This window comes from Boleophthalmus pectinirostris, unplaced genomic scaffold, assembly GCF_026225935.1.
Source record: "Boleophthalmus pectinirostris isolate CB_2022bp ecotype Guang Dong unplaced genomic scaffold, ASM2622593v1 HiC_scaffold_14, whole genome shotgun sequence".
Lineage (NCBI taxonomy): Eukaryota > Metazoa > Chordata > Actinopteri > Gobiiformes > Gobiidae > Boleophthalmus > Boleophthalmus pectinirostris.
Genome location: NW_026571047.1, coordinates 37,151,865 through 37,179,189, shown reverse-complemented (window position 1 = coordinate 37,179,189; position 27,325 = coordinate 37,151,865). Strand labels below are relative to the sequence as shown.

The following is a 27,325-nucleotide window of genomic DNA, read 5'->3' as shown; positions in this document are numbered from 1 at the left end:
CTAACAATCTTTTTATTTGTTCAGCACTAGTACTGTAAGTGGTGATAAACATAGGCTGAGATAGCTCTTTAGATCTAGCCGTATTCTTTTTAGTGAGTAAAGTGCCCCGATCAAAAGCTCGAGCCCTGTCACAAGCCTTTCTGACCACTGTAGGCTGATAGGCCCTATCCAAAAACCGGTTGGACATAGCCTCTGCCTGCTCTACAAAATCCTCTTCCCGATTACAAATGCGACGTAGACGTTGGAATTGCCCAAAAGGGATGTTGTGCTTAAGGTGTTGAGGATGAAATGAATCTGCTCTAAGGATAGTATCACGTGAGGTTTCTTTCCTATATAATGTAGTGTGCAAACGGTCCCCTTCCCCTTTAAATATGGTAAGATCTAAAAAGTTTATACTGTTTTGTGAATATTCCATTAATAATTTAATATTAGGGTTTATAGAGTTTAAATATTTGTACAATTCCAATAGTTCTTGTAAAGTACCATTAAACAACAACAAAATATCGTCAATATAGCGACCATACCAAGTGATACAATGGAAAAATGGATTAACTGTATTAAGAACAAAGTTCTTCTCCCAAAGACCCAAATATAAACAAGCATAGTTTGGTGAAAAACAAGAACCCATTGAAACCCCAATCTTTTGAATATAAAGCTCATCCATAAAAATAAAAATATTATTATGAATAACCCATTCTGTAAGCTTTAACAAAAAATCACAAGAAGATTTGGGGATGTCACTCTCAGTAAGAAAATATTTTAGAGCAGATAAACCCTCTTGATGTTCAATATTAGTGTACAAACTTTCAACATCCATTGTCACAAGAAACTGGTCTTTAATGTTCGGCAAAGATCCAATCCTGTTCAGTACATCTGTAGTGTCCTCAATGAAAGATGGAAGTATTCTTCTTACCAAAGGTTTTATGTAGTAGTCAATGTATTTGGTATCTGGCTCAGTGAGAGTGCCATTACCAGATATAATAGGACGTCCAGGGGGATTGTCCTTGGGCCCCTTGTGGACCTTAGGCAACAGATAGAAGGCTGCCAGAACCGGGTGTTCAACTGTTAAAAAAACAAATTTGTTGTCATTAATAATTGTCATGTCCCATGCTTCCTTTAAGAGTATATCAAATTGTTTTTTCATAACTAACAAAGGATTGGTAAAGAGTCTTTCATAATGTCTCGTGTCGATGAGCCTCCTGCACATATTTAGCTTTAGATAAGACGACTACAGCACCACCCTTATCTGCTGGACGAATTATTATATCTGTATTATCAGAAAGTTCATTTAGGGCTTTGCGCTCCTTGTGAGATAGATTATTCCTAGGAAGGAATGGATTACTCTGTATTAATTTGTTTACCTCATAGTCAATTTTCCTCGTAAAAGTAAGTAGTGTCGGATTAGAAACAGTCGGTTGATTTAGGTTTAAAATTTGTTGACTGAATACCATTCCCCATAGAGGTAACAGACCCGTTAGACACAGCCTGGTTGTTATTAGTATTATAATACTATAATTAAGATGTAAGTTCCTATAGAAGCGGAATAAGTCAACCTTAGTCTGAAATTCATTAACACCATTGGTAGGGGCAAAAGTAAGGCCCTTAGATAACACTTTTGTATGCTCATTACTTGAATTGAAATCAGAAAGGTTAATGTCCTCAGAAAGATTCTGCTCAGTCTGATAATATTGTGATCTGCAGCATGTGCTCCCGTCCCTGCAAATCACGTCCACATGTTTAGTCTGAAAATGACGTCTTTTTGGAACAATATTCTCACATGTATTAGTTCATCTTTAGATAATCTGTTCAGCCATTGTCACACACAGTGTAAAATCTAAATGTTTATTTGTATTTTACGTACTTGTTTCTCTCCTGGTTTCCACAGTTAATGGGTTAAAGTGTTGGGGTCATGTTGCCTGTTTAACATTCATCACTGTGTGGTTCTAGGTGTATTCTGTATTTGTTTTGTAATGCTGCTTTATAAAAGGGGAGAAGGGCACTGGGCTGGAGCAGTGTGGGTTCTTTTGACCGTGTTCTGTGGCAGAGATCTGGTGCCAGTAAATATCGGGGAACACAGTATTTTTGGGACTTTTTACAGAAGACACTCGTCTAAGACCAAACACGCTGTAGCCAAAACCAACCCTGTATATGGCAAGATTTGGCCTCGACAATTACTGAAACATGAAACAAAACACAATTCTCGGATGTGTGTAAGGAGGAAGCAACATTAAAATATTTTCAGATATTATTGTAGCTGTTGTTGGTTTTATCTCCTAGTTTAAAGATGAGATAAATAATGTCACTATTTCCATATTGTAACAAACACTGTTGTTTTCAGACATGAGTCTCAGGACTTGACCAGGGGACGGTTCAGGGTCCGGACCAAGACTTGCACCAGCAGCAGACCAAAAGACCAGTCTCCACTTTCCTCTGAGGAGTCTGAGTCTGAACAGAGGTAAGAGACGGAGCTCTAAAACTCACTGTCAAAAGACACACACATCAGTTCAGTTAATATGATCAGAAAAAACAACAACATGGGACTGTGTGGGGCAGGGAAGTGTTTTTAAAGAGTGAGGTTTTGTTTTATATTTATTTACACACAATACTGTGATCCCAAAATACATACATTACATTTGATACATGGAAAAATAGTGTTTAAAAAGATATTGTGCTTGTGTCTGTTATATATTTATATTTTTAAGGGGCTCTTCTTACCTCTGCTCACAGAAAACACAGAGGACGAGCTCTGGGTTTTCTGCATCCACTGAAGCAAAAATAAACATTTACATGAGTTTACTGAAAAACACTTAAGTAAAAGTGTGGAGTGGAGAACACTGCAGTAGAGCTCATCCTTCACCTGCTGTAGTCTTGGTATCTTCATTAGAAATACTTTAACCATGTGGTTTGTTTCTTTTAGTTGAAATATTTTTGACTTTTGGATGGCCTGGGAATTTTCTCATGACAGATCCACTGTATCTTTCTGAGACTGACTCACTGTGATTAGCAAATACATTTAAAACGAGCGTAAAAGGACAACACATGTGACATTCTGCTGTTCACCAGGTTAACTTGAGGTGTGCACTAAAGTTTAGCCACATTTGGCTTAATGTACAGAAACTTTCTGATGTGTACAGAATAAAATCAACACCTCAGTGCAAATAAATGTAATTTTTTTACCTGATATGTAGCGTGCTCTGCAAACACCAGCACTGCTTTGTCTTTGCCCTCTGTTCATCGTGTTCATCATTACCACTGGTAATTGTGCAGGAAAAGTTTCAGATTTGCGGAATTTCAAATATGGAACTCTGCTCCAAATTCACCCATCTTCACCTTATTCCAGAAGTTTCTGTGAGCACAAACCATCATCGTGTGGGTTGTATTATTTTGTGTGGGGCTGCTGATCCTAACAGTGAATAAGCCTCCAGAGAATCAGTGACTTGTTGGTGCACATGAAACTGAACATTTTAAACAAAAGAACCGACTTACTCATACTGAAGATGCAAAACGTTTCCCAAATTCTCCATTGACAGAAGTGCCACCACAAAAAATGTCCAGTATAATTTGGTTTCTTTTCCTGTTTCAGACATGACTGGCCCAGGGGAGGGCGCAGAAGACGACACTCAAAGAACTCCCGCCTTTCATGGAAAAGTCTGTCCTCTTCTAAACTGCTGTAAGTGACTTATTCTGCTTCCACTGTGATAAAGTTACTGCTGCTGTTCAGTCTAAAGTGTTTAGGATCAAGCAGTTAATAATTATTAGAAAAATCATGTTTTTTTATTCATATTGAGACATAAAATAGTTTTCTTACACAATTCAAACCTGTTAGATTAGTTGATTATTTGAATATCTAATCAGGTTTAATCTGATGCACAAAGCTGCATCAGTGACAAAAACAATGCACATAAATGTAAAACATGGAGCACAAACAGCTCTGTGCTCCCCTCATGAGTCTCTTAACTCTAAACTAAACTCTAAACTCTAAAACTCAGTGTGATTTCCCTGTACACATCACTGCCCTTCCACATGACGGAGCGATACACCAGTGTGGCCAGAAGAGGGCAGTACTCATCGTCATTTTGTGGGTCTATTATAACCTGCTGTTTTTCTGTTTACAGACGCTGGTCCAGAGTTTGGAGTCTTTGGTGACCCTAGGCGACGGCCTAGTGGACGCTAAGTCCTAGGCGACGGCCTAGTGGACGCTCAGTCCTAGGCGACGGCCTAGTGGACCTCAGTCCTAGGCGACGGCCTAGTGGACGCTCAGTCCTAGGCGACGGCCTAGTGGACGCTCAGTCCTAGGCGACGGCCTAGTGGACCTAAGTCCTAGGCGACAACCTAGTGGACCTCAGTCCTAGCGACGGCCTAGTGGACGCTCAGTCCCAGGCGACGGCCTAGTGGACGCTAAGTAGTGAGGTCTAGGCGACAACCTAGTGGACGCTCAGTCCTAGGCGACGGCCTAGTGAATTGTGAAACCTCAAACCTAGGCGACGGCCTAGCGGACTCTATCTCCTGGACGACGGCCTTAAGTGACTTTCCCCCTCCAGAAAGTTACATACTATTGCTTTAATGTTTTTGACTCCCGCGTGCTCCACTTGCAATCATCTGTTTTTAATGTTTTCTTAAATCAGAATGACTTAGTCGTTACCTTTTTGATTAAACTGTATTTGTTTTTTAAACTGTGCATTGCTTTTGCCTACAACCTGCAATAAAATGATTCAATCAAAATCGTGTCTTTATTGTAGTACTTGTGCTTTAGTGATATAACGATAAAGTTTAGTGTCTGTTACATCATCTCTTCATTAAAGGGCCCAGATTAAACCATTTTATATTTCTGTTCTAATGTTTCCTCATCACAAACAGACCTGGAGTTGTGTTTTGTTTCACATGTTTAACACACAAACCTGCACATTTAGGCCGAGTTCTTCTCTCAGACAGAAAACACTGTGTTCCACCATGTGATGTCATGTGGTAATACAGAAGCGCTCCATTGTGTTTTTAAACTCCTCACATCTTCACACAGACCTGGAACTTGGCTGATAGAAACAGTGTGTCATTCGTTCATTCGTTTTTCAAAATAAAATGAAAAAATAAAACGAAAAAACAACTATTTTCTTCATTTTGTCTCCAAAACTAAATGAAAAAACAGATAGTGATTCGTTGCTGTTGTCGATTTTGTGTTTAAATGAAAAATGGAAAAAACTGATAATGGACTGAACCAGGACTAAACCAGGACTAAAACAGGAATAAAACAGGACTAAACCAGGACAAACAGGACTAAACCAGGGCTAAACCCTTTTTAGTCCTGGTCTGGTCCCAGTCTAGTCCTGGTCTCTGTCCCGATCTGGTCCTGGACCTGGTGGAGACCTGGTTCAGTCCTGGTTTAGTCCTGGTTCAGTCCTGGTTCAGTTCTGGTTTAGTCCTGGCTTTTAGTTCTGGTTTAGTCCTGGTTTTTGGTTTTATTTTGAAAAACAAATGAACGAGCGACACACACGGATTATCGTGGAGTTTAAAAAACGTCTTCAGTTTGAGACAAGAACTCGGGGTTTTTGTTTGTGTTAAATTTGTGAACGAAACAAAAAACAGAAAAGAAAAAAAACAACAAACAAACACAAAACTTTTCCTTCTCCAGTCGTTTATTTGAACAGGTGCCTTTGTAAAGACATTCAAGTTTACATTTTAACAGAGAAACAAAACACTGTACAACGACTTTAAACTCTTCAAACTACACGTCACAGGTAACAGAACGTCAGCAGGTCCTCAACAAAACTAAAAAACAACGATTTATTTACGCTCCTTCTGAACCACTTCCCGTTTTGAAATATAAATGACATGAACCGGCTGCGTTTTGGGCTGTAACAGAGTGAAACATTCAGATTTTTAGTGAAAATTTAAGGCACAAGAGTAATTTTTAATTAGATTTTACCTTTAAATCGTAGTAGTTTTTCGTCTTTTTAATTGTTTTTTTTCTGTAAAGAAGTGGAGCGGGGCGACGGTGGCGCAGTGAGTTAAGCGTGTGCCCAAGAGTGAATCATTTGCCCCAGTGTCAGAAATTCAACTTGGATCATATTTTAAAATGTGACAAAACCAGTTAAAATAAAATCTGTGGAATATTTGTTCAATTGAATAAAATCCACTGGGTCCACCGAGACTCTTAAGTTCCATCAGGGTTGGGGAGTAACAGACCTTTTGTTTTTTGTTTTTTTCCTCGGTAATTCCACTTATTGCCGGACACTAAACCAGGTCTAAACTAGGTCTAAAACCAGGTCTAAACTAGGTCTAAACCAGGACTAAAACAGGATTTAACAGGACTGTAACTATAATAACTATTTTCTTCATTATTTGTCTCCAAAACCAAAATGAAAAAACAGATAATGATTTGTTTTTTCAGTTTTTGATTTTGTGTTTAAATGAAAAATGGAATAAAAAGGATAATGACTTCGTGACTGTGATGCTGGACTTTTGCGCCGCATATGGACTGAACCAGGATTGAATCAGACCTAAAACAGGATTAAATCAGGACTAAACTGTTTTCAGTCCTGGTTTAGTCCTAGTCTCAGTCATGGTCTCAGTCCCGGTCCTGCATCTGATTTAGTCCCGGTCTGGTCCCGACCTCAGTCCTGGTCTGGTCCCAGTCTCAATCCTGGTCTCAGTCCTGGTCCTGTTTTAGTCCCGGTCTAGTGCCAGTCTGGTCCCAGTCTCAATCCTGGTCTCAGTCTCGGTCCTGGTCCCGGACCTGGTTCAGTCCTGGTTCAGTCCTGGTTCAGTCCTGGTTCAGTCCGGCATCGCAGTTTTAGTCATGAAAACGAGAAACGGTTGTTTTTCTGTCTTTTCCCGTTTTTCATATAAATTCATATTCGCTGCTTCGTTTTATTTGCCGCAGGATTCAAAGTAGCGGCTTATCGTCCGGAATTTATGGAACCTGTATTCAAGATTTTACTTTTCACAGTTTCAAGTCTTTGAGTTTTAAATTTGTTGATTTCAAGTTGCATATCGTGTTGTCGGCCGAACAATTGTTACAATTCAGGACCTGTTGTTTATTCAAGGTCCTTGAAGTGCTGATAAAACTGGAACCAAATGATACGGAAAGTCCATATTTATATTCAACTTCTACTGATACTTTAGGGCTAAATTAATCATTTTTGATGTTATAAAAAAATCAGATTTAAGGCTCCCACAGACACTAAACTTCAGAGTCTCGGTGGACGCTGTAAACATCAAGAGAATTTCATGAAATTTCTTGTGGAACTTTACTTTGGCAAGTGTAAAAAATGTATTGTAGGTGCAGACAGATTTTCAAAAAATGTTCAAAAAGTTGGACAAATGATGCACCCATCAACGTGAGGGTCTGCGGTTCAAACCCCGAACAGCCACAGTTAAGTTGTCTCCTTGAGCAAGACGCTTCACTTCGCTCACACTGCCCAGTGTCAAATCACCTATGAAAATTATCTCCTTTTTGATTTTTTGTGATAATTTCTGACAAAAATAAAATTGAAAGCGAAATTGAGTGTAAATGTGTGTATTTTTTACATTTCTTCAGTGTTTTTACTTTGGTTGAATTCAAGTTTATAAAGCAGTTAAAATTAGTTTTCAAGTTTTCTAGTTTCGGTCTATGAACTAGTCCGAGGTTCATACCAATAATTTTTAAATAAATGTTTTTTAAGAGCTTTTTTTGTGTACAGTACTTTTACTTCTTTAATAACTAGGGATGTAACGATATCCAAATCACGATATGCATCTCACGGTATGATTTTTGAACTAAAAACTAAGGTTTAAAAGTGCTTAGAACTGTTATTTCTTCATGTAGTCTGCGCAGAAACGAAGCAAAGGATCATGGTCTATGTAGTTCCCTCTGTTTTAACTATTAAATTAAGCAAAGAGACTTGTGATTCGATACATTTGCGATGGTCCACGCGTTCTACAACAGTAAAGTGTAACATAAAACAAATATGAGAGAAATTAAACATAATTCTGACCTGTTTTTGCTACTGAACATTTGTAAATATTGATAAAACTGTAGGGATGGGACGAGATCTTGTGTGATTTTTGTTGTTGTTTACATTTACGTCTCTTTAACGGTTCCAAAAAACAGAACCAGAGCGGAAACAAAACTGTGAAATCATAAAAAATGTTGAGTCCAAAACCGGAAACTGAAAAAAAACTTATAAATTAGGAATTATATTAAACTCTGGTCTCCTTCTCATGGACACAATCTCTCAAATTTGGGACGAAACTGGGACTAAACCAGGACTAGACCAAGACTACACCAAGGACTGGACCAGGATTGAACCAAGACTAGACCACGATTAGACCCAAAATGGACCAAGGACCTGACCAGGACTCGACCAGAAGTAGACTGGGACTAGACCAGGGCTGGACCAAGGACTGGACCAAGCCTGGACAACGATTAGACCACGATTAGACCAGGACTGAACCAGGACTCGACCAGGACTAGGCCAGAACTAGGCCAGGACGGGACCACAATTAAACCCAAAATGGGTCAAGGACTCGTCCAGGACTAGACTAAGAACTGGACCAGAAGGTGACCAGGACTGGACCAGGACCAGGACTGGACCAAGAACTGGATCAGGACTGGACCAAGAACTGGATCAGGACTGGACCAAGACTGGACCATGATTAGAGCAGGACACGACCAAGGACTCGACCAGGACTAGGTCAGGAGTCAAACAAGGACTCGACCAGAACTGGACCAGGACTAGACCAGCACTAAACCAGGACTCAACCAAGGATTCGACCAAGGACGTGACCAAGGACTCAACCAGTAATCGAACAAGAACTGGACTAAGTCTGAACCACGATTAGACCAGAACTCGACCAAGGACTCGACCAAGGACTCAACCAGGACTGGAGAAGAAGTAGACCAGTACTAGACCAGAACTAGACCAAGACTAGACCAAGTATCTCATCTGATCTTGAGGAAATTGTGTCTCGTTAGGAATTATATTAAAACCTTGTCTAGTCTCTCGCTCAAATTTGGGACTAAACTGGGACCAAAGAATCGACCAAGGACTCAACCAGAAGTCGAACAAGAACTGGACCAAGTCTGAACCACGATTAAACCAGAACTGGACCAAGGACTAGACCAGGACTGGAAAATAAGTACATTTTGTCTCGTCCCATCCCTATAAAACAGTAAACTAAAACCTTAAATACTGAAAATCGGTAAAATGATTCATTCAAATTAAATATGTGTGTTTTTCTATACAAATACAAAACGTGCAGAAACTGTCTTTGCTACAACATTTTCATCTGTACAAAAATAACTTTCTCTCAAACGCAGACGTCGTAAATCAAACCCCCCGGCGCCGCGTGTGTACGTGAACGCGGTGAAGCGGCGAAACGCGGCCGCGGAGCTAAAACGACATGACTGTCCGGGTGATGATGTCGAGGCAGTTCCGCATCTCGGACTCGGAGATGGTGAGGGGCGGGGCGAAGCGGATGATGTCGCCGTGGGTGGGTTTGGCCAGGAGCCCGTTGTCGCGGAGACGGAGACACACCTTCCACGCGTCGTAATCTGAAAACAACAGAGGTCACGGTGAGTGTAAGTAAAGTTTTGATTTTTTCTGTCTTAAAAAAGTAAAAAAAAAAAAAAAAAAGTCTGCAGTTTCCAAAGTTCTTCTTCACTTCCCTCCTGCGTTCAGAGCGTCGCAATTATTCACCACGATGAGTTTATAAACACTTTTCACAACTTTCAAAAACCAGAGCGAATTTTTGTCATCATGATAACAACAACTAGCATGCTAACCACACTTATATTGTATTGTTTAATGTGATAATACAGTTTTGATATATAGTATAAGGCTGAGACTTTTTTATTAATTATTTTTCTATTTTATTTTAACCTGTACATTTGGGCCAAGCAGAAGTAAACAACAAGGCCAAAAATTCAACTTAATTCATCTGATATAAAAATGTATTGAACAGATACATATGTGCTCTACTTTATGAAACTGTTGACCTTTTTTCTGTTCCATTTTTGGTTCTAAAGTTACATACATTTTAAACAGACCATGTATGAAACATGGAACAAAAATTATTTCCCAAATTTCAAAGACCTGCAAATCATGTAAATAAATGGATGTATTTCATCATATCTTGTGTTATTCCATCTTTGAACTGTTGATGAAGGGACAGGATTTATTATTTTTTTTTAATGTATTTAAAATGATAAAAATGTTCTTGGAAGGACTGACATATTTTATAGAAATAGTTTCCTTTCATTTTGAAGTAATATTAAAGTATTCAGAAGAAAAAAGTGACAAATGATGTAAAATCCTGCACCTTCTACTTGTTTGCACAATTTTCCCTCCGTTACTTTTCCCTCCGTTACCATGAACTTTCTTAATAAAAAATTTCATGAGTCAAAAAGTCAGAGGTTTTTCAACCTAATCTTGTACCATATGGTAGAAAACTATATGACGCAAATATTCAAACCAGTTTGTTAAGGATATGTAAGTGAGAGGTCAGTTTTTCTAGTTTTTCTAGCTATTTTTGACCTGTCTCATACTGTGGAACATTCCAGGCAGAGCAATGACATCTCCATAGAAACATGAAGGTGACAGACCCCCAAAAGGGAAAGTGCACCTTGATGATCCTCAAAAGTTCAACCTTCTTATTATTTGTCTGGGATCGCCCCCACAAGTTTAACAAACATATTAATCTTATGGCATAAAGCTGCACTGTGTAACTTTTTGGTTGGGGGGGTCCATCACCTGCTTGTTTCTATGGAGATGTCATTGCTCAGCCTGGAATGTTCCACAGTGTGACATTAAACAGCTCTACTTTACATGTATTCAATAGCTCAAAAACGCCAAGAAAATCATTCTTCCTGTGAGCGGGGTCGCCTCTCCACAGATCTGACCTGTAACTCGGTCCGGTTTGGTCTCCATAAAAATAGAAAGGTTTAAAGCCATAGTGTGGGACATTCCAGACAAAGCAATCACATCTGGATGGAGAAAAGCGTTTCACGGACGCTCCACTAGAAAAGTGAAAAGTGACACGACGCAGCTTCAAACTCCTTTCAACCGGCAACAATCACGTCTTTGGGGTTGAATTCTGGCTCCACCTTCTGAACCAGCAGTTATTTTTTATTTTTATTCATTGCATTAAAAGTAGATTTGAGTTCACCTTTGGTCTCCTTGATGACGATGGCGTTGAGCAGACCTTTCCCTCTCACCGCCGTCACGATGTCCTTGGGCAGTTTGGTGAGCTCCGACCTCAGGAGCTGACCCATCCTCTCCGCGTTCTCCGCCAGACGCTCCTCCTCCAGAACCTGCGCAACGGAAACGGAAACGGCCTCAGCGTCTTTACACTCAAGTAAAAAAAAAGTTAAAACAATCTGAGCGAGAAGAACTGACTGAGCTGGAACTACAACAGATGAGCTGTGTTTTAGCGTTATTTAGGTCAATTTAATGCGCACACTTTTATTTTGAAATCTGTGCTTTTATTTTGGTACTCCACACCGGTCCGTGGAACCAGAAGTGTGAAAAATAAGGTAAAGAGGGAATAAAAACAAACTCATGCAGCTAAAAATCAAACTTAGTGCACCTCCTCCAGGAGCAGTGCCTGTGTGTAAACATTTGTACATTTAATCTGGGTAATTTCACGGGTGTATAAATTACTTAAAAACCAAATTGTAAAGTTAAAAAGACGTTGTGATGTTGTTTTTTTGTATCATGCAGCCTCATATAATCTGCTAATGATGAAAACAGATCTGTGATAAGTTAATTTATTTATTTTCATGTTAAAATAAACCAACTTTTACAGGTAATTTGTTGTAACTGCTTTACTAAAAGTGACTGAGCTCTCAATCAATATAGGCGAGTTTCATTGTTGACAAAAGCGCGCGTTGCATGCTGGGAATTATTTTGGTCAGCGGCAAGAAACACTAATTCAACATGATGGACGGAGCGAGAAAGCACGTAAAGCAGGGGTGTCAAACATACGGCCCAGGGGCCAGATCCGGCCCTCCAAGACCTTTAATCTGGCCCTCGGCTGATTTTCTACTAAAATATTTTAATTATATTTTCTATTAAAATCTTGTTAATTTTCTGTGGTGTTTATCACAGCAGCGTCTCTGTACGTGGCCCCTCCCACCAGAGCAGCACAAATGAAGACTTGTCTCTTTCCAAACGCTCTTAAAGGACGATCGTTTTGACTGTTGACCGTGACACCCTCATCAGAAAAATGTCCAACATGAGAAAAGTGGAGCCGAGTGCAGGATTTTACAACAAAAATGGACTTATTCCTGTTTACATACAAGTTCATGTTAAAACATTGTGTTGAAATTGTATTTTTCTTAAACTTTCAGGTTGTTCATAATATTATAATATTTTGTAAAAGAAAGAGTTCATCAATTAAAAAAGATTTCTGTAATAGATTTGTGTTTCTCTGCACAAATATTTGAACTTATTGTTATTTTTGGGGTTTATATGACATGAGTTTTCTGATCCGGACACTTTGAGATCAAAGTAGGTTGGATACGGCCCCTGGACCAAAATGAGTTTGACACCCCTGACGTAAAGGGTATTGATCCCAGTTATTTATCCACTCTAACGGCAGAGGACTGAAGACGATTTGACAAGAAATTGGTCATAAGCATTGATGGACGACAAATCACCCTTTTCAACCCCAAAGAGCCTGGACCAAACCAAATTTCTGGTCAGAATCACCAACTACCTGGACAAATATTCACTTGGGCGACATCCACAATGACTTGGTGGAAACTCCTGGGCCATTCACAGCAGAAAAGATGAAAACCTCCAAGAGTCTTGATGTGTTGTTGAACTTGTTGGAGTCCACGGTTTGTTAGGATCTTCTACATTTGCTCTGCGGATGTTTGAAAGCCGTTTAATTCACCGTTAGTCGGTTCTTTTCACTCAGAATACGGAAAAGACATTTTCCTTCTTCCGTGCTTCTATTTGTGCATCTGATAAAGCAGCAGGAATTTACCATTATCAGGGGATAAATACACGAGGTTACACACTGTGTTTGACCGTGTTTCTTGCCTCCGACCAAAATATTTCCCAGCAGCAACGCGGGCTTTTAATAACAATGACGTCAGCTGAAACTCGCCTATACATAAATATAATATAATATATAATCAATATACATGCACTGGAATGTGAAATTATTACAAGACATTGCTGATTGTATTTTTGTATTTTTCTCTTGCATTGTTTTTTTTCTCAGGCTGATCACACGCTCCTGAAAATGTGCTCTTTAAACCCATTTTGTCCAAATCCACTTTATTTCTGAAAAACTGCTAAAGCCAGATTGTGACTGTAATGTTATTTTAGAGGAACAGCACAGATCAGATCACCTGTTGTAGTTCAGTTCAGTCTGTTCTTTCTGGTCAGATTGTGTTGAAACAAACTCCTGGTCAGACGGTGCTTGTAGTTGATGTGACTCACCTCCAGGGCGGCGATGGCGACCCGACAGGCCACGGGGTTTCCTCCGAACGTGGAGCCGTGTTCTCCGGGTTTAATGGTCAACATGATCTCGTCATCGCACAGCACCGCAGACACCTGCAGGGGGCGACAGAGGCCGGGGGGAGTGAGTCTATGAACATTTACTGACTAAACAACTAACAAAACATCTGAGTTTTACTGAGCTCCTGTTTGATTTTAACCTTTAACACTTAGACTTAGACAAACTTTACTGATCCACAAGGAAAATGATTTGGACACAGTAGCTCACTCATCACAATATAATATAATAACAAAGAGAAAAAATATAAATGGAAGCAAAAAGAAAATAAAAGAAGCACTACGTAACTTTTCTAGTGAGTGTCTTGCCCATGGACACAAAAGAACTGAATTTTCTGGCACTCACCTCCTGTTATTACTCTACCTCAGTGGTACTACAGTAAAAGTACAATACCTAAGCACAATTTTTAAAAATCTAAAATAAATAGAATTGAAAATGTTACAATGGATACTTGAACTTTACTGCATGAGAGAGCAGGGATCTGTACTTTTATTAAATTTAAAGTCATTTTCTTTACCAGTTTCAAACCATCTGAAATGTCTGACTTTAATAAACTGTATTTAATGAGTGTGTTCTCACAGGGTAGACTCCTCCGGACAGGGCCTTCCCCAGAGTGATGATGTCCGGGCGAACGTTCTCGTGGTCCACCGCCAAACGCCGTCCGGTTCGCGCCAAACCGGTCTGCACCTCGTCTGCGATCCACAAAACCTGAGACACAGAGACAAACTGTTACTCTCCACACAGGAAATACATTTATATAACAAACACAAGGAATTATATTTTTATAGACTGGAGACAGGCAGAATTCTCAGGTGGAGTTTGCTGTGGACCTGTCAGGCGCAGATTTGTTGACCTGGTTTATAGTTCATATATCAGGGTTCCCACTCTTTTTAGCTGACAAAATTTCAAAACTTTTTCATGACCTAAAGTGAATTTTCCATGACTTTACAGCACCTACTGTATGTGTGTAGAATTGAGCATACTTTTATAGCCAGGCTGGCGCCATCTAGTGCCTCCGCTCAATTTCATTTGTCAGGAATCAGAATACACTAGACGGTTTGCAAGAAGCCCAGAAGTTGTAGACCGAGCACTGTCCAATCAGCTGTGAAGTCGTGACGTCGAACTCGTGGCATCTGTCTGTGTCCCTTTTGTGGAACAGCACAACAGTAAACAAAGCGTCGAGATGGACGTAGACGAAGACAGACATTCTGTGTTGGCAACGATTCCCGAGATCGAGGATTTAAACCCGGAACAAAGAGAATGTTTGATGAATTTTATCAAGAGGAAAGACGTTATTGTCCTTCTTCCTACAGGATTTGGTGCATTACATACGTCACGACCAAACAGCAGTGATTGGTTAAATAAAAAAAGTACCCGCCTACTGTCGAGCGAACGAATCCTAATGCTGCGAGGTCAGACTGATGAATCAGGCTAATACTTTTAGGGCTAAATCTGAAATGTTAACCCTTTCCACTCACTTTATGGTTTGGGATTATAGTTTTTAACAGTGCATTTATTGTCGTCTCTTTTAAACAAAAGGCGCAGACGTTCAGAAATAATCATAATAGTCTAATGATAATTTAACAGAACAGTGTAGTTGCATGAAAGAAACACTAAAATTCCATGATTTTTCCAAAACTTTCATTCAATTTGACAAAATTCCATGACTTTTCCAGGCCTGAAAAATGACCATTTCAATTTCCATGACATTTCCAGGATTTGCATGACCGTGGGAACCCTGATATCTCTGTAATTCCTGAGCCTATCCACATGGAACAAAAACTGCCACTGGTTTTCTCTGTCAGAAAAAAATAAATAAAGATTTTTTTAACAGTATCTTCAAAAAGCGGTGCCTTTATCCAAACCCCAAACCCTGTGAGTGTTGTCAACTGAAAGGACTTTAAACCATAAGATTAATATGGCAGGTTTATGGGGCACAGATGGATTTAGGAGGGTGGGAGGGCATCTGATACTCTGTACTTGTTTAAACTTGTCTTGGTTGAGTTACATAACATCAGACAGTTAGAGGGATTTGCTTAAAGTTTTACCAAAGACTGAGAATCAGACAGAATCAGTTACAGTTTAAGACTCCAGACTTCAGACTGTGAATCATCACATTTTGACCTTGGGCCGATCTGCTCAGTCTGTGGAGCGAGTAAAAGCACTCGGATCAAGAATTTATACTTTTACCTCTACATTTATGTCTATGGCAGAATGTTCATCGGTTACCGTGGAAAAGTTTTTAAGTTTTAAGTCTGAAATCTCAAAAAAAAAAAAAAAAAAGCCCTGATGTCTATGTTGGTCAGAAGGTTTATTCTCTGCTCCACCAGGGGGCGTCGTCCTCAAGGTTTACAGTACCACAGGTGAAAGAAAACACCACAGGTTGATGCACTAGAAGAACTCTTATTGTGCTTGATGTCTTTCAGAATAAAAGCTTGTGTTATTATAGTTTTATTTTGTAGTTCAGACTCACATTATGTTTGGTGTTTTTCAAAATAAAACCGTATTATTATTGTTTTATTTTGAAGTTCAGACTCAAGTTGATTTTGGTCTTTTTCAGAATAAAAGCTTGTGATATTACTGTTTTACTTTTGAAGTTCAGATTCACATTTATTTGGTGTTTTTTCAAAATAAAACAATAATAACACAGGGTTTTTATTTTCAGTTCAGATTCACCTGCTTGATGTTTTTCAGAATAAAAGCCTGTGTTATTATTGTTTTATTTTGAAGTTCAGACTCATGTTGATTTTGGTCTTTTTCAGAATAAAAGCCTGTATTATTATCATTTTATTTTGAAGTTCAGACTCAAGTTGTGCTTGGTGTTTTTCAGAATAAACCTTGGGTTATTATACTTTTATTTTGAAAGTTCAGACTCACGTTGTGCTTGATGTTTTTCAAAATAAAAGCCTGTGTTATTATAGTTTTACTTTGAAGTTCAGATTCACATTTATTTGGTGTTTTTCAAAATAAAACCCTGTGTTATTATAGTTTTATTTTGAAGTCCAGGCTCACGTTGTGTTTTATATTTTTCAGAACAAAACAATGTATTATTATCATTTTATTTTGAGGTTCAAACTCACGTTGTGCTTGGTGTTTTTCAGAATAAGACCTTGGGTTATTATACTTTTATTTTGAGGTTCAGACTCACGTTGTGCTTGGTGTTTTTCAGAATAAAAGCCTGTATTATTATAGTTTTATTTTGTAGTTCAGACTCACGTTGTGCTTGGTGCAGAGCTCTCGGACTTTGGTGAGGTATCCCGGGTCTGGCACCACAACTCCGGCCTCTCCCTGGATCGGCTCCACCATAAACGCCGCCACGTTTGGGTCCTGGAGCGCTTTCTGAGAGACGGGACAGAAACAGTCAGACTATTACTGCGCTCTGGAGGACTAAAGAGGAGACGGAGGGTGGAGAAGGGGCAGGTGACGATCCCCTGACCAAAAAGTGACATAGTGCAGGTTTAAAGTGTCTGTAGTAAACATTATGTTACCTCCAGAGCAGGGATGTCGTTGTACGGGATGAGCTCAAACCCGGGCATGTACGGACCGAAGCCCTCGTAGCTGCTCGGGTCGGTGGAGCTGGAGATCGCCGCCAACGTTCTGCCCCAGAAGTTTCCATCTTTAAACACAAAAAAATGTTTTTAGTGTTTAATTGTTTGAGATCTTTAGAGCTGCGATAATAAGCTAATAGAAAAATACCTTTATATAACAAAACTGGAGAATTATTATCAAATCAAAATGTCAAAAAAAAAAAAAAAAAAAACACTTTTTTTTAACATTATTACACTCATTTCAGTCATGTTGTATTTCAACATTTATTTGGTAAAAAAGTAATTGTTGACTAGTCAATTACAAGATAAAAAGCTATAGATTGTTAATCGTGTATCATTTGTTCATTCGTTTTTCAAAATAAAACCATAAATAAAAAATGGAAAAAAACAACTATTTTCATTATTATTTGTCTCCAACCAAAACGAAAAAATTAATAACAATTCGGGTTTTTTTTTCAGTTTTCAATTTTGTGTTTAAATGAATACGGACTGACCCCAGGACTAAATCAAGTCTAAACCAGGACTAAACCGGTCTCAGTCCTGGTCTGGTCCCCATCTCAGTTCCAGTCTGGTCCTAGTTTGGTCCTAGTCTCAGTCCCGGTCTCAGTCCTGATCATCTGACAGTCTACGCGGGCCACCTCTGGGCCCATCCCAACACTCAGTCCTGGTTCAGTCCTGGTTTAAACCTGATTTAGTCCTGTTTTAGTCCTGGTTCAGTCTGTATGCGGCTCAAAAAGTCCGGTATCACAGTTTAAGTCACGGAAGTCATTTTTCATTTAAACACAAAAACGAAAACTGAAAAAATGAGTCATTATCGTTTTTTTCCTTTTGGTTTTGGAGACAAATAATGAAGAAAATAGTTGTTTTCTTATTTTTCGTTTTATTTTGAAAAACAAATAAACAAATGATACACGGATTATTGTTTATTAATCCTGAGGTAAATTGCAGTGCAGAGTCTTAGGTACTTTCACAACTGAACCTGCAGCTAGAAGACACATACAGTACAAGACTTTTCTCATTCTCTCATTCTCAGTGCATCATGTGAAGCTCAGAACTCCCAGAATTCCCTCCCTGAGCTGCAGAGGCTGCACTAGCACTGACTCAGGCCTGGTACAGGAGCTGGGGTTTAGGTAGAGACCGTTCAGATAGAGATAGAGAGAGGCTTTTTAGGTTTAAACCAGCTGAATTTCAGCATTGGATTATAATATGCCTGTGTAAAATGTAAAATGTGGTTCTTACTTGCAAATATGATCTTGGCCTGGTTCTTGGGGACGCCCTTCACGGTGTAGGCCCATTTACGAGCCAGTTTACAGGCTGTTTCTCCGGCTTCCACCCCTGAAACAAAACACCACACACATATAAATAAAAAAAAAAAAAAAAACATCTGAAATCTAAAAATCTGTGATGAAAGAAGTGCTAAATTTTGTTATTTAAGTAAAAGTACAGACACCAGAACACAAATACTCAAGAAAAAGTAAGAGTATCACATGAAAAAATTTACTGAAGTATTAAAGTACCTGTATTTTTCAGCGTAAAAGTATTTCACATGGAGTTTGAGTTCTATTAAAGCTTCAAATGTAGTGACTTTGATAACAGATTTGTGCTGAATTTTGAAACAACTGAAGAACTAGAGTTAGAATATCTGCTTTTATTTGCATATTTTTGTTTGTTCAAACTACAAACATGTTCAAAATAAACACTCGGCCTGTTCAGCTGGTCTTAAATTATCAAAAAACTTACTTTTAATTTTCAGTCCTGTTCAAAAATGTAGTGGAGCTCTCAAACGTAAAGAAGCTGTGCAATTAATCGAATTTTGATCGTGATTTCAATTTGTGTGTCAAACAATCTCCAAACTCATATAATCGAGCTGAAACGATTGAAGCTTAAAGTTTATTTTCTGATATTTTTATATAAATAAGAATATTTATTTAATTTTTTAAATATAGAGATTGTAGAACAGCTGGATTTATAGTTTATTTTGGATCCATTTATGTTTTTCTATGCCTTATTTCATGTTCAAAGTTTATTTTATTCTTTTTTATTTTATTTTATACATCGCAAAACTGCTCTGAGGTTCATTTGGAGCCTATATTTATTTTCAATTTGAATGTTTTGCATAAATTATCAATAACAAAGTGTTTTTTTGAGAGAGAAATGCTGAATAAATGCATCATGATTTAAATACCCTTAGAGATAGGGTGAGGAGCTCAGTCACACGGGAGGAGCTCGGAGTAGAGCCGCTGCTCCTCCACGTCGAGAGGAGCCAGTTGAGGCTCGGGCATCTGTTCCGGATGCCTCCTGGGCGCCTCCCTCGGGAGGTGTTCCGGGCATGTCCCACCGGGAGGAGGCCACGGAGAAGACCCAGGACACGCTGGAGGGACTATGTCTCTCGGCTGGCCTGGGAACGCCTCGGGGTCCCCCCGGAGGAGCTGGAGGACGTGTCTGGGGTGAAGGAAGTCTGGGAGTCCCTGCTTAGGCTGCTGCCCCCGCGACCCGGCCCCGGATAAGCGGACGAAAATGGATGGATGGATGGATGGATGATTTAAATATTGTCCAAAATAATCGCGATAATAATTTCGAGCAGCCCTAACTTAAACAAAGTACCTAAAAATCATACTTTAGTACATTACTTTACTACTTTTACTTTTTTTTTTACATTAGCCTGATGAGCCAGACCCTCCTCTGTGTTGAAAACATTGTGGTGTAAGACTTTGTCATTCCAAACTCATGCAAAAAACATCTCCTCTTGAATTTATTTATTTTTGTATCTTTCAGAACAAAATATGTAACTTCTTTTTTCTCAGATTTACAGATTTTAGAGCTTTGTTTGTTGATTCTGCACAAATCAGGGCCTTTTTCTCAGTCGTCTTTGTCACAATTTTTTCTCTCTTCTTTATAAATATCCATGTTTGTTTTGATACACACTGTGCATTTGTAAAACTGGTTAACCACACCCAAAAACAAGGACTGTGAGGTTTTCAGGGGAGAAATTCTATTGTGCTGTGATTAAGATTAGAACAGAACATTGTAAATAACTCCCGGAGCGTTCACATTTGAGAGACTGAAATTTGAACCGATTAAAAAATTCAAGACTCTCAGGCATTTCAGAACAAGTTTGTAGAAGTCTAAACTACAAGTACAACCACAGACTTTACATTGAAAAACTGTCTCCACTTATTTTGGTATTTTAGTCAATTTCTTTAGACAGTCTCTGGGTACAGCAGGATTCTTTTATACAAATAATTGCAGCCTTATGATTTGAAAATTTCACGAACTCAAATTGCTATTTCGATTTGATAAAGATGTACAGCGCCGCCTTTAATGCCTGAGATCCAGAATACACGCTTCTAAAACTTTACGAATATGTGGGTCTGGTCACTGGTGAATCTCTCGAGTTCAGAGGGATGTGATTGACAGGTGGATTAGCCAATCAGAGACACACGTGGTCCATCTGTATCAAAACAAATATGGCTGCATTCAAGAAAGGAAAAAATATGACAGGGGACTGAGAAACATGGCAGGATTCAGCAGAAAACGACGATGAGCGAAGCACTAAACTGAGAAATGTGATTTTGTTTCTAAATGATATGGGACCAATGAGCTCATTCGTTTCACACATGTCACTGAAATAAAGAAATCTGATTGGACGATGACACTTAATTCTAACTGTGAGCTCTGAGTGTGACCAGACTGACGTGAATCTGTTTAAAAAATATAAATCTGCCCCTGCCTTTCAAAAGCTGAACAAGAACTAAGAACTTGTCGTGTCATGAAGCTGCAGTCTGAGTTAATAGCTCCTTTTTATTTTTAGTTCAGTAGAGATCAGCAATTCCAGGGCTTAAATCATTCAAATGATTCTAGTGAACGTGTATGGAGTTTAAAAACACAGTGGAGCACTTCCTGTATTACCACAAGGATTAAAAGACATGGTGTATTTCTGCAGAATCAATAAGGAAAACGTTAAAATCTTCACTTTCTGTTCATCTGAGGAGAAAGAAATGTTATTTTATTTCTAAATGAATTATTTCTAAATTTCACGTGTCCCTGAAATAAACAAATCTGATTGGACGATCACATTTAGTTCTAACTTTAACCAGACTGACATGAATCTGCATGAAAAGGAAATGGTTATTTTAATACAGTACTTTTCCACCTTCAATCTTTACGTCAAGAAAGGCTTAACTCTTAAATCTATCAGAAAATGACTTAAATGTGTGAAATTAGAGTGAAATTATTTGTCCATGCAACAAGATCATTTTACTTGACAATTTATCTTTAAATAAACGACCTCTACACTAGAATGAAGCATCTCAGAACTAGTAAGTAGATAATAAATGGGCCCAGTCAAGCAGAAGTAAACAACAAGGCCAAAAATTCAAGTTAATGCATCTGATATAAAAATGTATTGAACAGATACATATGTACTCTAGTTTATGAAACTGTTGACCTTTTTTCTGTACCATTTTTGGTTCTAAAGTTACATATGTTTTAAACAGACCATGTATGAAACATGGAACAAAAATTATTTCCCAAATTTCAAAGACCTGCAAATCATGTAAATAAATGGATGTATTTCATCATATCTTGTGTTATTCCATCTTTGAACTGTTGATGAAGGTACATGATTTTAAAAAAAAAAAAAAAATTTTAAATGATAAAAATTTGCTTGGAAGGACTGACATATTTTATAGAAATTGTTTCCTTTCATTTTGAAGTAATATTAAAGTATTCGGAAGAAAAAAGTTGACAAATGATGTAAAATCCTGCACCTTCTACTTGTTTGAACAGTTTTCCCTCCGTTACTTTTCCCTCCGTTACCATGAACCTTTCTTAATAAAAAAATCTCATGAGTCAAAAAGTAAGAGGTTTTTCAACCTAATCTTGTACCATATGGTAGAAAACTATATGAAGCAAATATTCAAACCAGTTTGTTAAGGATATGGAAGTGAGAACCAAGAGTTATCACTGTTTGGATTTATTGTCCAAAAAGTGCTGCATATTTCATTCCCTCCATTACAGACATGAGTTTTTTAATTTTTTGTCAACAACTTGAAAGAATATCACAGGTTTAACTTTACCCTGTTGGAGTGTAACTCTTTCCTACATTCTGATACTTTACTTATTTCAATAGTCCCTCTAGTTTCTGAATAAGAGACATTTGAATGTAAAAAATCTGCCCCTGTTTCCCTCCGTTACCACTTGACCGGACCCAAATCTGAAAACAAGATGAATAACCTGATATAACTTTTCAAATCTTGACCAGATCAGAGAAATTTGCAGTGCGGTCTGGGTGTTTTCCTCGGCACTGACCTGTGTTCATGGGCAGTACTTTGTCGTATCCGAACAGCGTGGTGATGAACTCCTCGTAGGCTCCCAGGACGTCGTTGTAAAAGGCTCTGGAGGTGAGCGTGAGTCTGGAGGCCTGAGCCGTCAGCGCCGACACGATCTTGGGGTGACAGTGGCCCTGGTTCACCGCACTGTACGCGCTCAGGAAGTCGTAGTAACGGTTCCCCTCCACGTCCCACACATGGATACCTGAACGAGACAACAGAATGTACAATATATACTTTGTTAGAGTTGTTATTGTTGTTGTGAGTTATCGTCACCTGCTTTTTTTTTATAGATACTGTTTGTCATTGTTCTGCCTGGAATGTTCCACAGTATGACATTCAAAAGCTATTAAACACCTCTCAAAGCTTTACTCTGCCCCTAAACAAAATCTGAAAAATCCTCCAGAGTGGACGGGGCCCGGCGGGTTGGGGCGGGCTCTGGAACGAGGCTTGACAGCCGACTGACAGCCACAACAATCCAACACGGCGCAGACAGGTGCACTCCCGAACTTTGAAACAGAGTGGACATTTGTGCCCTTTTCTCCAGACACGGCGGGACATGGCGCTGCCCGGCGGTGCCAGGTGTAGACGCCAGTGTCTGAGTTCGTCACGTAATAACCTGCGTCTGATTCATCGGCGCTGTTAGTCGAACCTGAAAACTCAAATGTTCTGGCCGTAGTTGATTCTAAAGAGGAAGTTACAGACACGACGTTTGACCCAAAAGTCACATTTTTAACCAATCTGCACTAAAATGCCAAAATAAGTCCAGGGACAGAGATGCACTTCTGTTTTAGACACAATTACACAGAGAATCAGGAGAAAAAAAAGTGATTTTGGTGTTTAGTTTAGTTTTTTTAAGCAGCTCTACTTTACATTTACTCAATTACTGTATTTTTTGGACTATCAGTCGCACTTTTTCATGGTTTGGGTGTTTCTTGCGACTTATATATTCAAATTTTCACACTGAAGCTGTGAGAGGTTCTAGTCTTGTGTGTGAGTATCTGCTGCTCCTGTTCCTCCTGTACCACTGTCACTTGGCTCTACTGCGCATGTCTGCTGCAGAAAGAGCCTCCGTCCTGTCTGTGTCATGTCAGTCGATCGCACCGTTACTTCTGTAACACTGAACAATTTAACATTTAAACAAACTTATAAAGACGACTGAGAAGACTGAACACAAACGCCCCCGAAAACTAAATTTGAGTTTGCAGATTACAAACTGCAAGTCGTGAAATCTGCAGCTGAAAACGATAATCGAGCAGCAGAAAGAAAGTTTGGAGTGAGAGAGAAACTTGTGACACCGGGAGGATGCACCATGAAACTTTCCTGAAGTCACTGGATGGATGGACAAAGTCTGGACTTCAGTGACACCGAAACCATCCTGTCAGGATTCAGAAAGACCCGAATAATTCTAACTGGAACTGATGCTGAGTCTGACGACAGCGACACAGAAGAGGAAGCGTCGCTCTGTTTACCTCCAAGGTCGAGGCCGAGTTGCTCAGAAGTGACACAGAGGATGAAGAACTGAATGGATTTAGTGATTTGGAGTGAGATGGAGAGTTTGTTAAACTTGTTCTGTTCTGTTGTTTATGTTATAGTTTATCTGAAGAACTGTTCATATGTGACGTTAACAGTCTGTTGTTCTCTCTTCTGTTGTTATTACTAGAGCTTGACTTTACACAGGAAATGTCGGTTCCTGGTCTCTGATTTTATACAATAAATTTTCCCCAAAAAGTGCGACTTATAGTCCGGAGCGAGTTATAATCCGAAAACTACAGTACATGGTTTTACAGCTCAAAAATACCTACAAAAACAGACATTCTGACTGTGAGCGGGGTCGCCTCTCCACAGATTTGACCTGTAACTTGGTCTGGTTTGGTCTCCATGAAGATAGAAAGGTTTAATGCCATACTGTGAAACCTTCCAGATGAAGCACTAACATCTCCAGGAAGAAAAGCGTCTGACGGACCCTCCACCAGAAAAGTTACACAGTGCAGCTTTAGTTGACGACTGTTGTGTGAGTCTCACCCTGTCCTCGCTCCAGAGCCACGGGGAGCGGGTGGTAGTTGTGGGCTCCGTACTTGTCCTCTCGGGCGAAGATGTCCTCTGAGGTGAGAGCGCCGCCCTGCAGTTTGGAGGCGGCAGTGGACGACGTGAGTTTGGAGCCGGAGTGAAGGAACCGAGGAAGAGACCGACCGAGCTGGAACACCGCGCGCTTCATGGTGAAAAATCTGCAAAACACAGAAGAACTGTCAATGTAAAGTCCGACTGATACTGTGCAGCCGATGGCATCAACATCCCCTGAGGGTGTGACGCTAACTGGAGGCACTGCTCTGTCTGAAGCTCGGTCACTAAAGGTAGACTTGAGTAACAAAGCTTCAGACAAACTTTATTTTAACACAATCTGGCCAGAAGGAAGTGACTTGGAATTACAAGAGGTGAGCTGATTTGGTCTGTTAAAAATCCCTCTCAAATAACATTACAGTCACAAGATAGCATTAGCATAAACCCTGAGGACAGGCGCAGTAACTTCAGAAATCTGAACCACGTCAATAAATCTGCAATCTGACAGTTTCACTGAAAATTCCACCTGAGAATTCTGACCTGTCTCAATAAAAGCTCCATATATAAATAAGTAAAAACACACATGGGCAGAGTAACTAAAGGTGCTTTTTAAACATGTCCCTGTTCTGATCTGAAATGTGCTGAGCCAAACTTTCCTTTCACTTTGGACAATGATGCAGCTGCCGTTTTAATCCCCGTGAGTTTAACCTTCCAGAGAGTTTAACCTTTGTGTTCAGTCTTTTGACTGAACGTTCATTCTGCTCAAAAACATTTACAGGACAAAGACTGAACAGTGGTGAATTTCAGCTCATAACTAAAAACCCAAATAACCCTGACCCTCAGTGGTTTGACCGAGCGTCCGCCAACCACAGATTGAGAATTGTCCCACTTGAAGCAGCATTCTTCTGTTGTGTCCTTAAGCAGGACACGTCACACATGTTGCCTAGTATGAAAGTGAGTGAGTGCTGATGGTGGTTGGTGGGACCTGTGGCATAGATTGGAATCTTGCTTCCATCAGTCTGCCCCAGGGCAGTTGTGGCTACAGCCCCCAGTTGTGGAGTGAGTAAATAATGCACAAAATTGTAAAGTGAAGTGTAAAGTGCATTATCTGAGTGACTACTGCAAAAAACTGTTTGTCCCATTTTGAGCACATTTCCAGTTCTGGAGTTTGATTCTTGTACTTTTCTCTACCACTGTTACTTTTTGAGGCGGATGCTGTTTGTAAAAACAAAATCTGAGAGTCGATAAACAAAGTCACAGTGACCCAGGAGAGAGACTCCTGAGCTAAAGTCAATATTGGCACAAGTCCTACAGCCACAGTTACATAACAGGTCTGTTGAGCAACTCATGTTAATATGACGTATTTAATGCTTCATGCAGAAACATGTATGACAGACTGAAACACGTCTCCATGGAAACTAGACCTTTAATGTTCCCATGTGGCTTTAAACTAGTTCAGTGAGTGAAAACTAAGTGAGTGAGTATTGACTGAGCATCAAAAACACAAATATAAACTGAAACAGTAAACAGATAAATAGATGAAATGTTTTTGTTGGAACTTCCTACTTCCTCCTTTAAAAATCTTTTTTTTGTGTGCATTATTTAATGTTTCATCCTGGTTTCTTTTTAGTCATACTTCAGTTATTACTGCTCTGTACTTCCAGTTGAGTAAAAGTATTTGTAACTGTACTTTTACTTTAGTACAATCTTATCTTATCTTCTCTACGGAAAACGACGCAAATCCGACGCAAATCCGCACTAAAAAAACGAGGTAATCAATAACCTGTAGTGCGCCGTGACTCTGGGCACAAAAAGCATCTGGTGTCGCCACGTAGTTTGGTGAAAGTCGCTGTCCCTGTGCTCCGTGCATGTGATAGGTCCAAACCCACTCACACCCACACGTATTACGACTCCTGTGGCTAAAATAAGACCCAAGAACTAATGCCAATTCTACATACAACCCATACACAATTAATACACAATTAATACAATTAATACACAACTCACACATCCACGTGGTCCTGCTGGAGACGCATTTGGTGACATTACACTTGTCCATCTGCAGGATTTTAAGGCTCAATGTGTAAAAAAAATCAAACTAATGTCACCTAATCTATATTATAAACAATTTGGTTCAACATTTGTGCATTTTAAATTCAATGTTTCTTTAGTAAAATAACGCGTAAAGAAAAAAAATGTCCCTTGTTCCAATTAATAGACGAACATGAAAATGAATTAATGCATTTTTTTATCGATTTCCAGCACGGTTACGGGAAAAATAATGACATTTATGTGGCGTTGCAGCGTTATTACACAGGTGTAACGTGAGAAGTACCTGCATAAATAATTGCTTAAGCGTTTTAAATTCAGTTAAGGGTTTTAAATGACACAAACCTCGCGCTGTTTCCACGCAAAGCTAACAGGCTAACATCAGTAGCATCCCTCATCGGCTTATTCCAACTGTGTATTAAATGCGTCCGGAGAGCGCGGCCGAGCAAAACGACTGGATTTATTACGTTAAATAAAAACGTGGGGTGTAATTGTAAGACACGGCGTGATTCGTACCTGTGTGTGGAGTTAAATTCGTGGTAAAAGTTCCTCAGGAGTCGGTGCATTCGTGGGGAAGCGCAGCGCGGAGATTTTATACGAAGCGTGACGCGTGCGGGGGTGTGCGTCATGACGTCACGGAATATGCTGCAATGTCGCTATAGGATTACTAAAGCGTAATGCACATGGATCTATACAGTGGAATGCGTTTGTAGATGACAGATATTTCATTACTAACAAAGTAAAATAAGTGTCCTTCAAACTTATCTACCCAACTAAAACTTTTATCAAAAATAGATTTAAGAAAAATATTGATTCTGAATGTAGCTTTTGTAA

The 27,325-nt window shown here is 39.3% G+C and overlaps 1 protein-coding gene across 1 annotated transcript; it reads right to left on the bottom strand.

Moving 5' to 3' along the window:
* Positions 1 to 5,612: 5,612 nt before the first annotated feature.
* Positions 5,613 to 27,088, bottom strand: oat (ornithine aminotransferase). The gene is made up of 10 exons (XM_020933943.2): positions 27,008 to 27,088; positions 24,407 to 24,609; positions 22,362 to 22,586; positions 18,291 to 18,386; positions 16,992 to 17,119; positions 16,720 to 16,842; positions 14,083 to 14,211; positions 13,428 to 13,541; positions 11,143 to 11,287; positions 5,613 to 9,529 (listed from the first exon to the last, which is right to left on the bottom strand). The coding sequence occupies exons 1-10, from the start codon at positions 27,055 to 27,057 to the stop codon at positions 9,369 to 9,371; spliced, it is 1,374 nt and encodes a 457-aa protein (XP_020789602.2). The 5' UTR covers positions 27,058 to 27,088; the 3' UTR covers positions 5,613 to 9,368.
* Positions 27,089 to 27,325: the final 237 nt, after the last annotated feature.

What these genes read in the sequence shown, in the direction of transcription:
- oat (XM_020933943.2), bottom strand. Translation starts at nt 27,057, where the DNA reads ATGCACCGACTCCTGAGGAACTTTTACCACGAATTTAACTCCACACAC. An exon ending in GGCTCTGGAGCGAGGACAGG is followed by an intron (nt 22,587 to 24,406) that starts GTGAGACTCACA and finishes TGTCTCGTTCAG; the next exon opens with GTATCCATGTGTGGGACGTG. An exon ending in AGCTCTGCACCAAGCACAAC is followed by an intron (nt 14,212 to 16,719) that starts GTGAGTCTGAAC and finishes TCTGTGTCTCAG; the next exon opens with GTTTTGTGGATCGCAGACGA.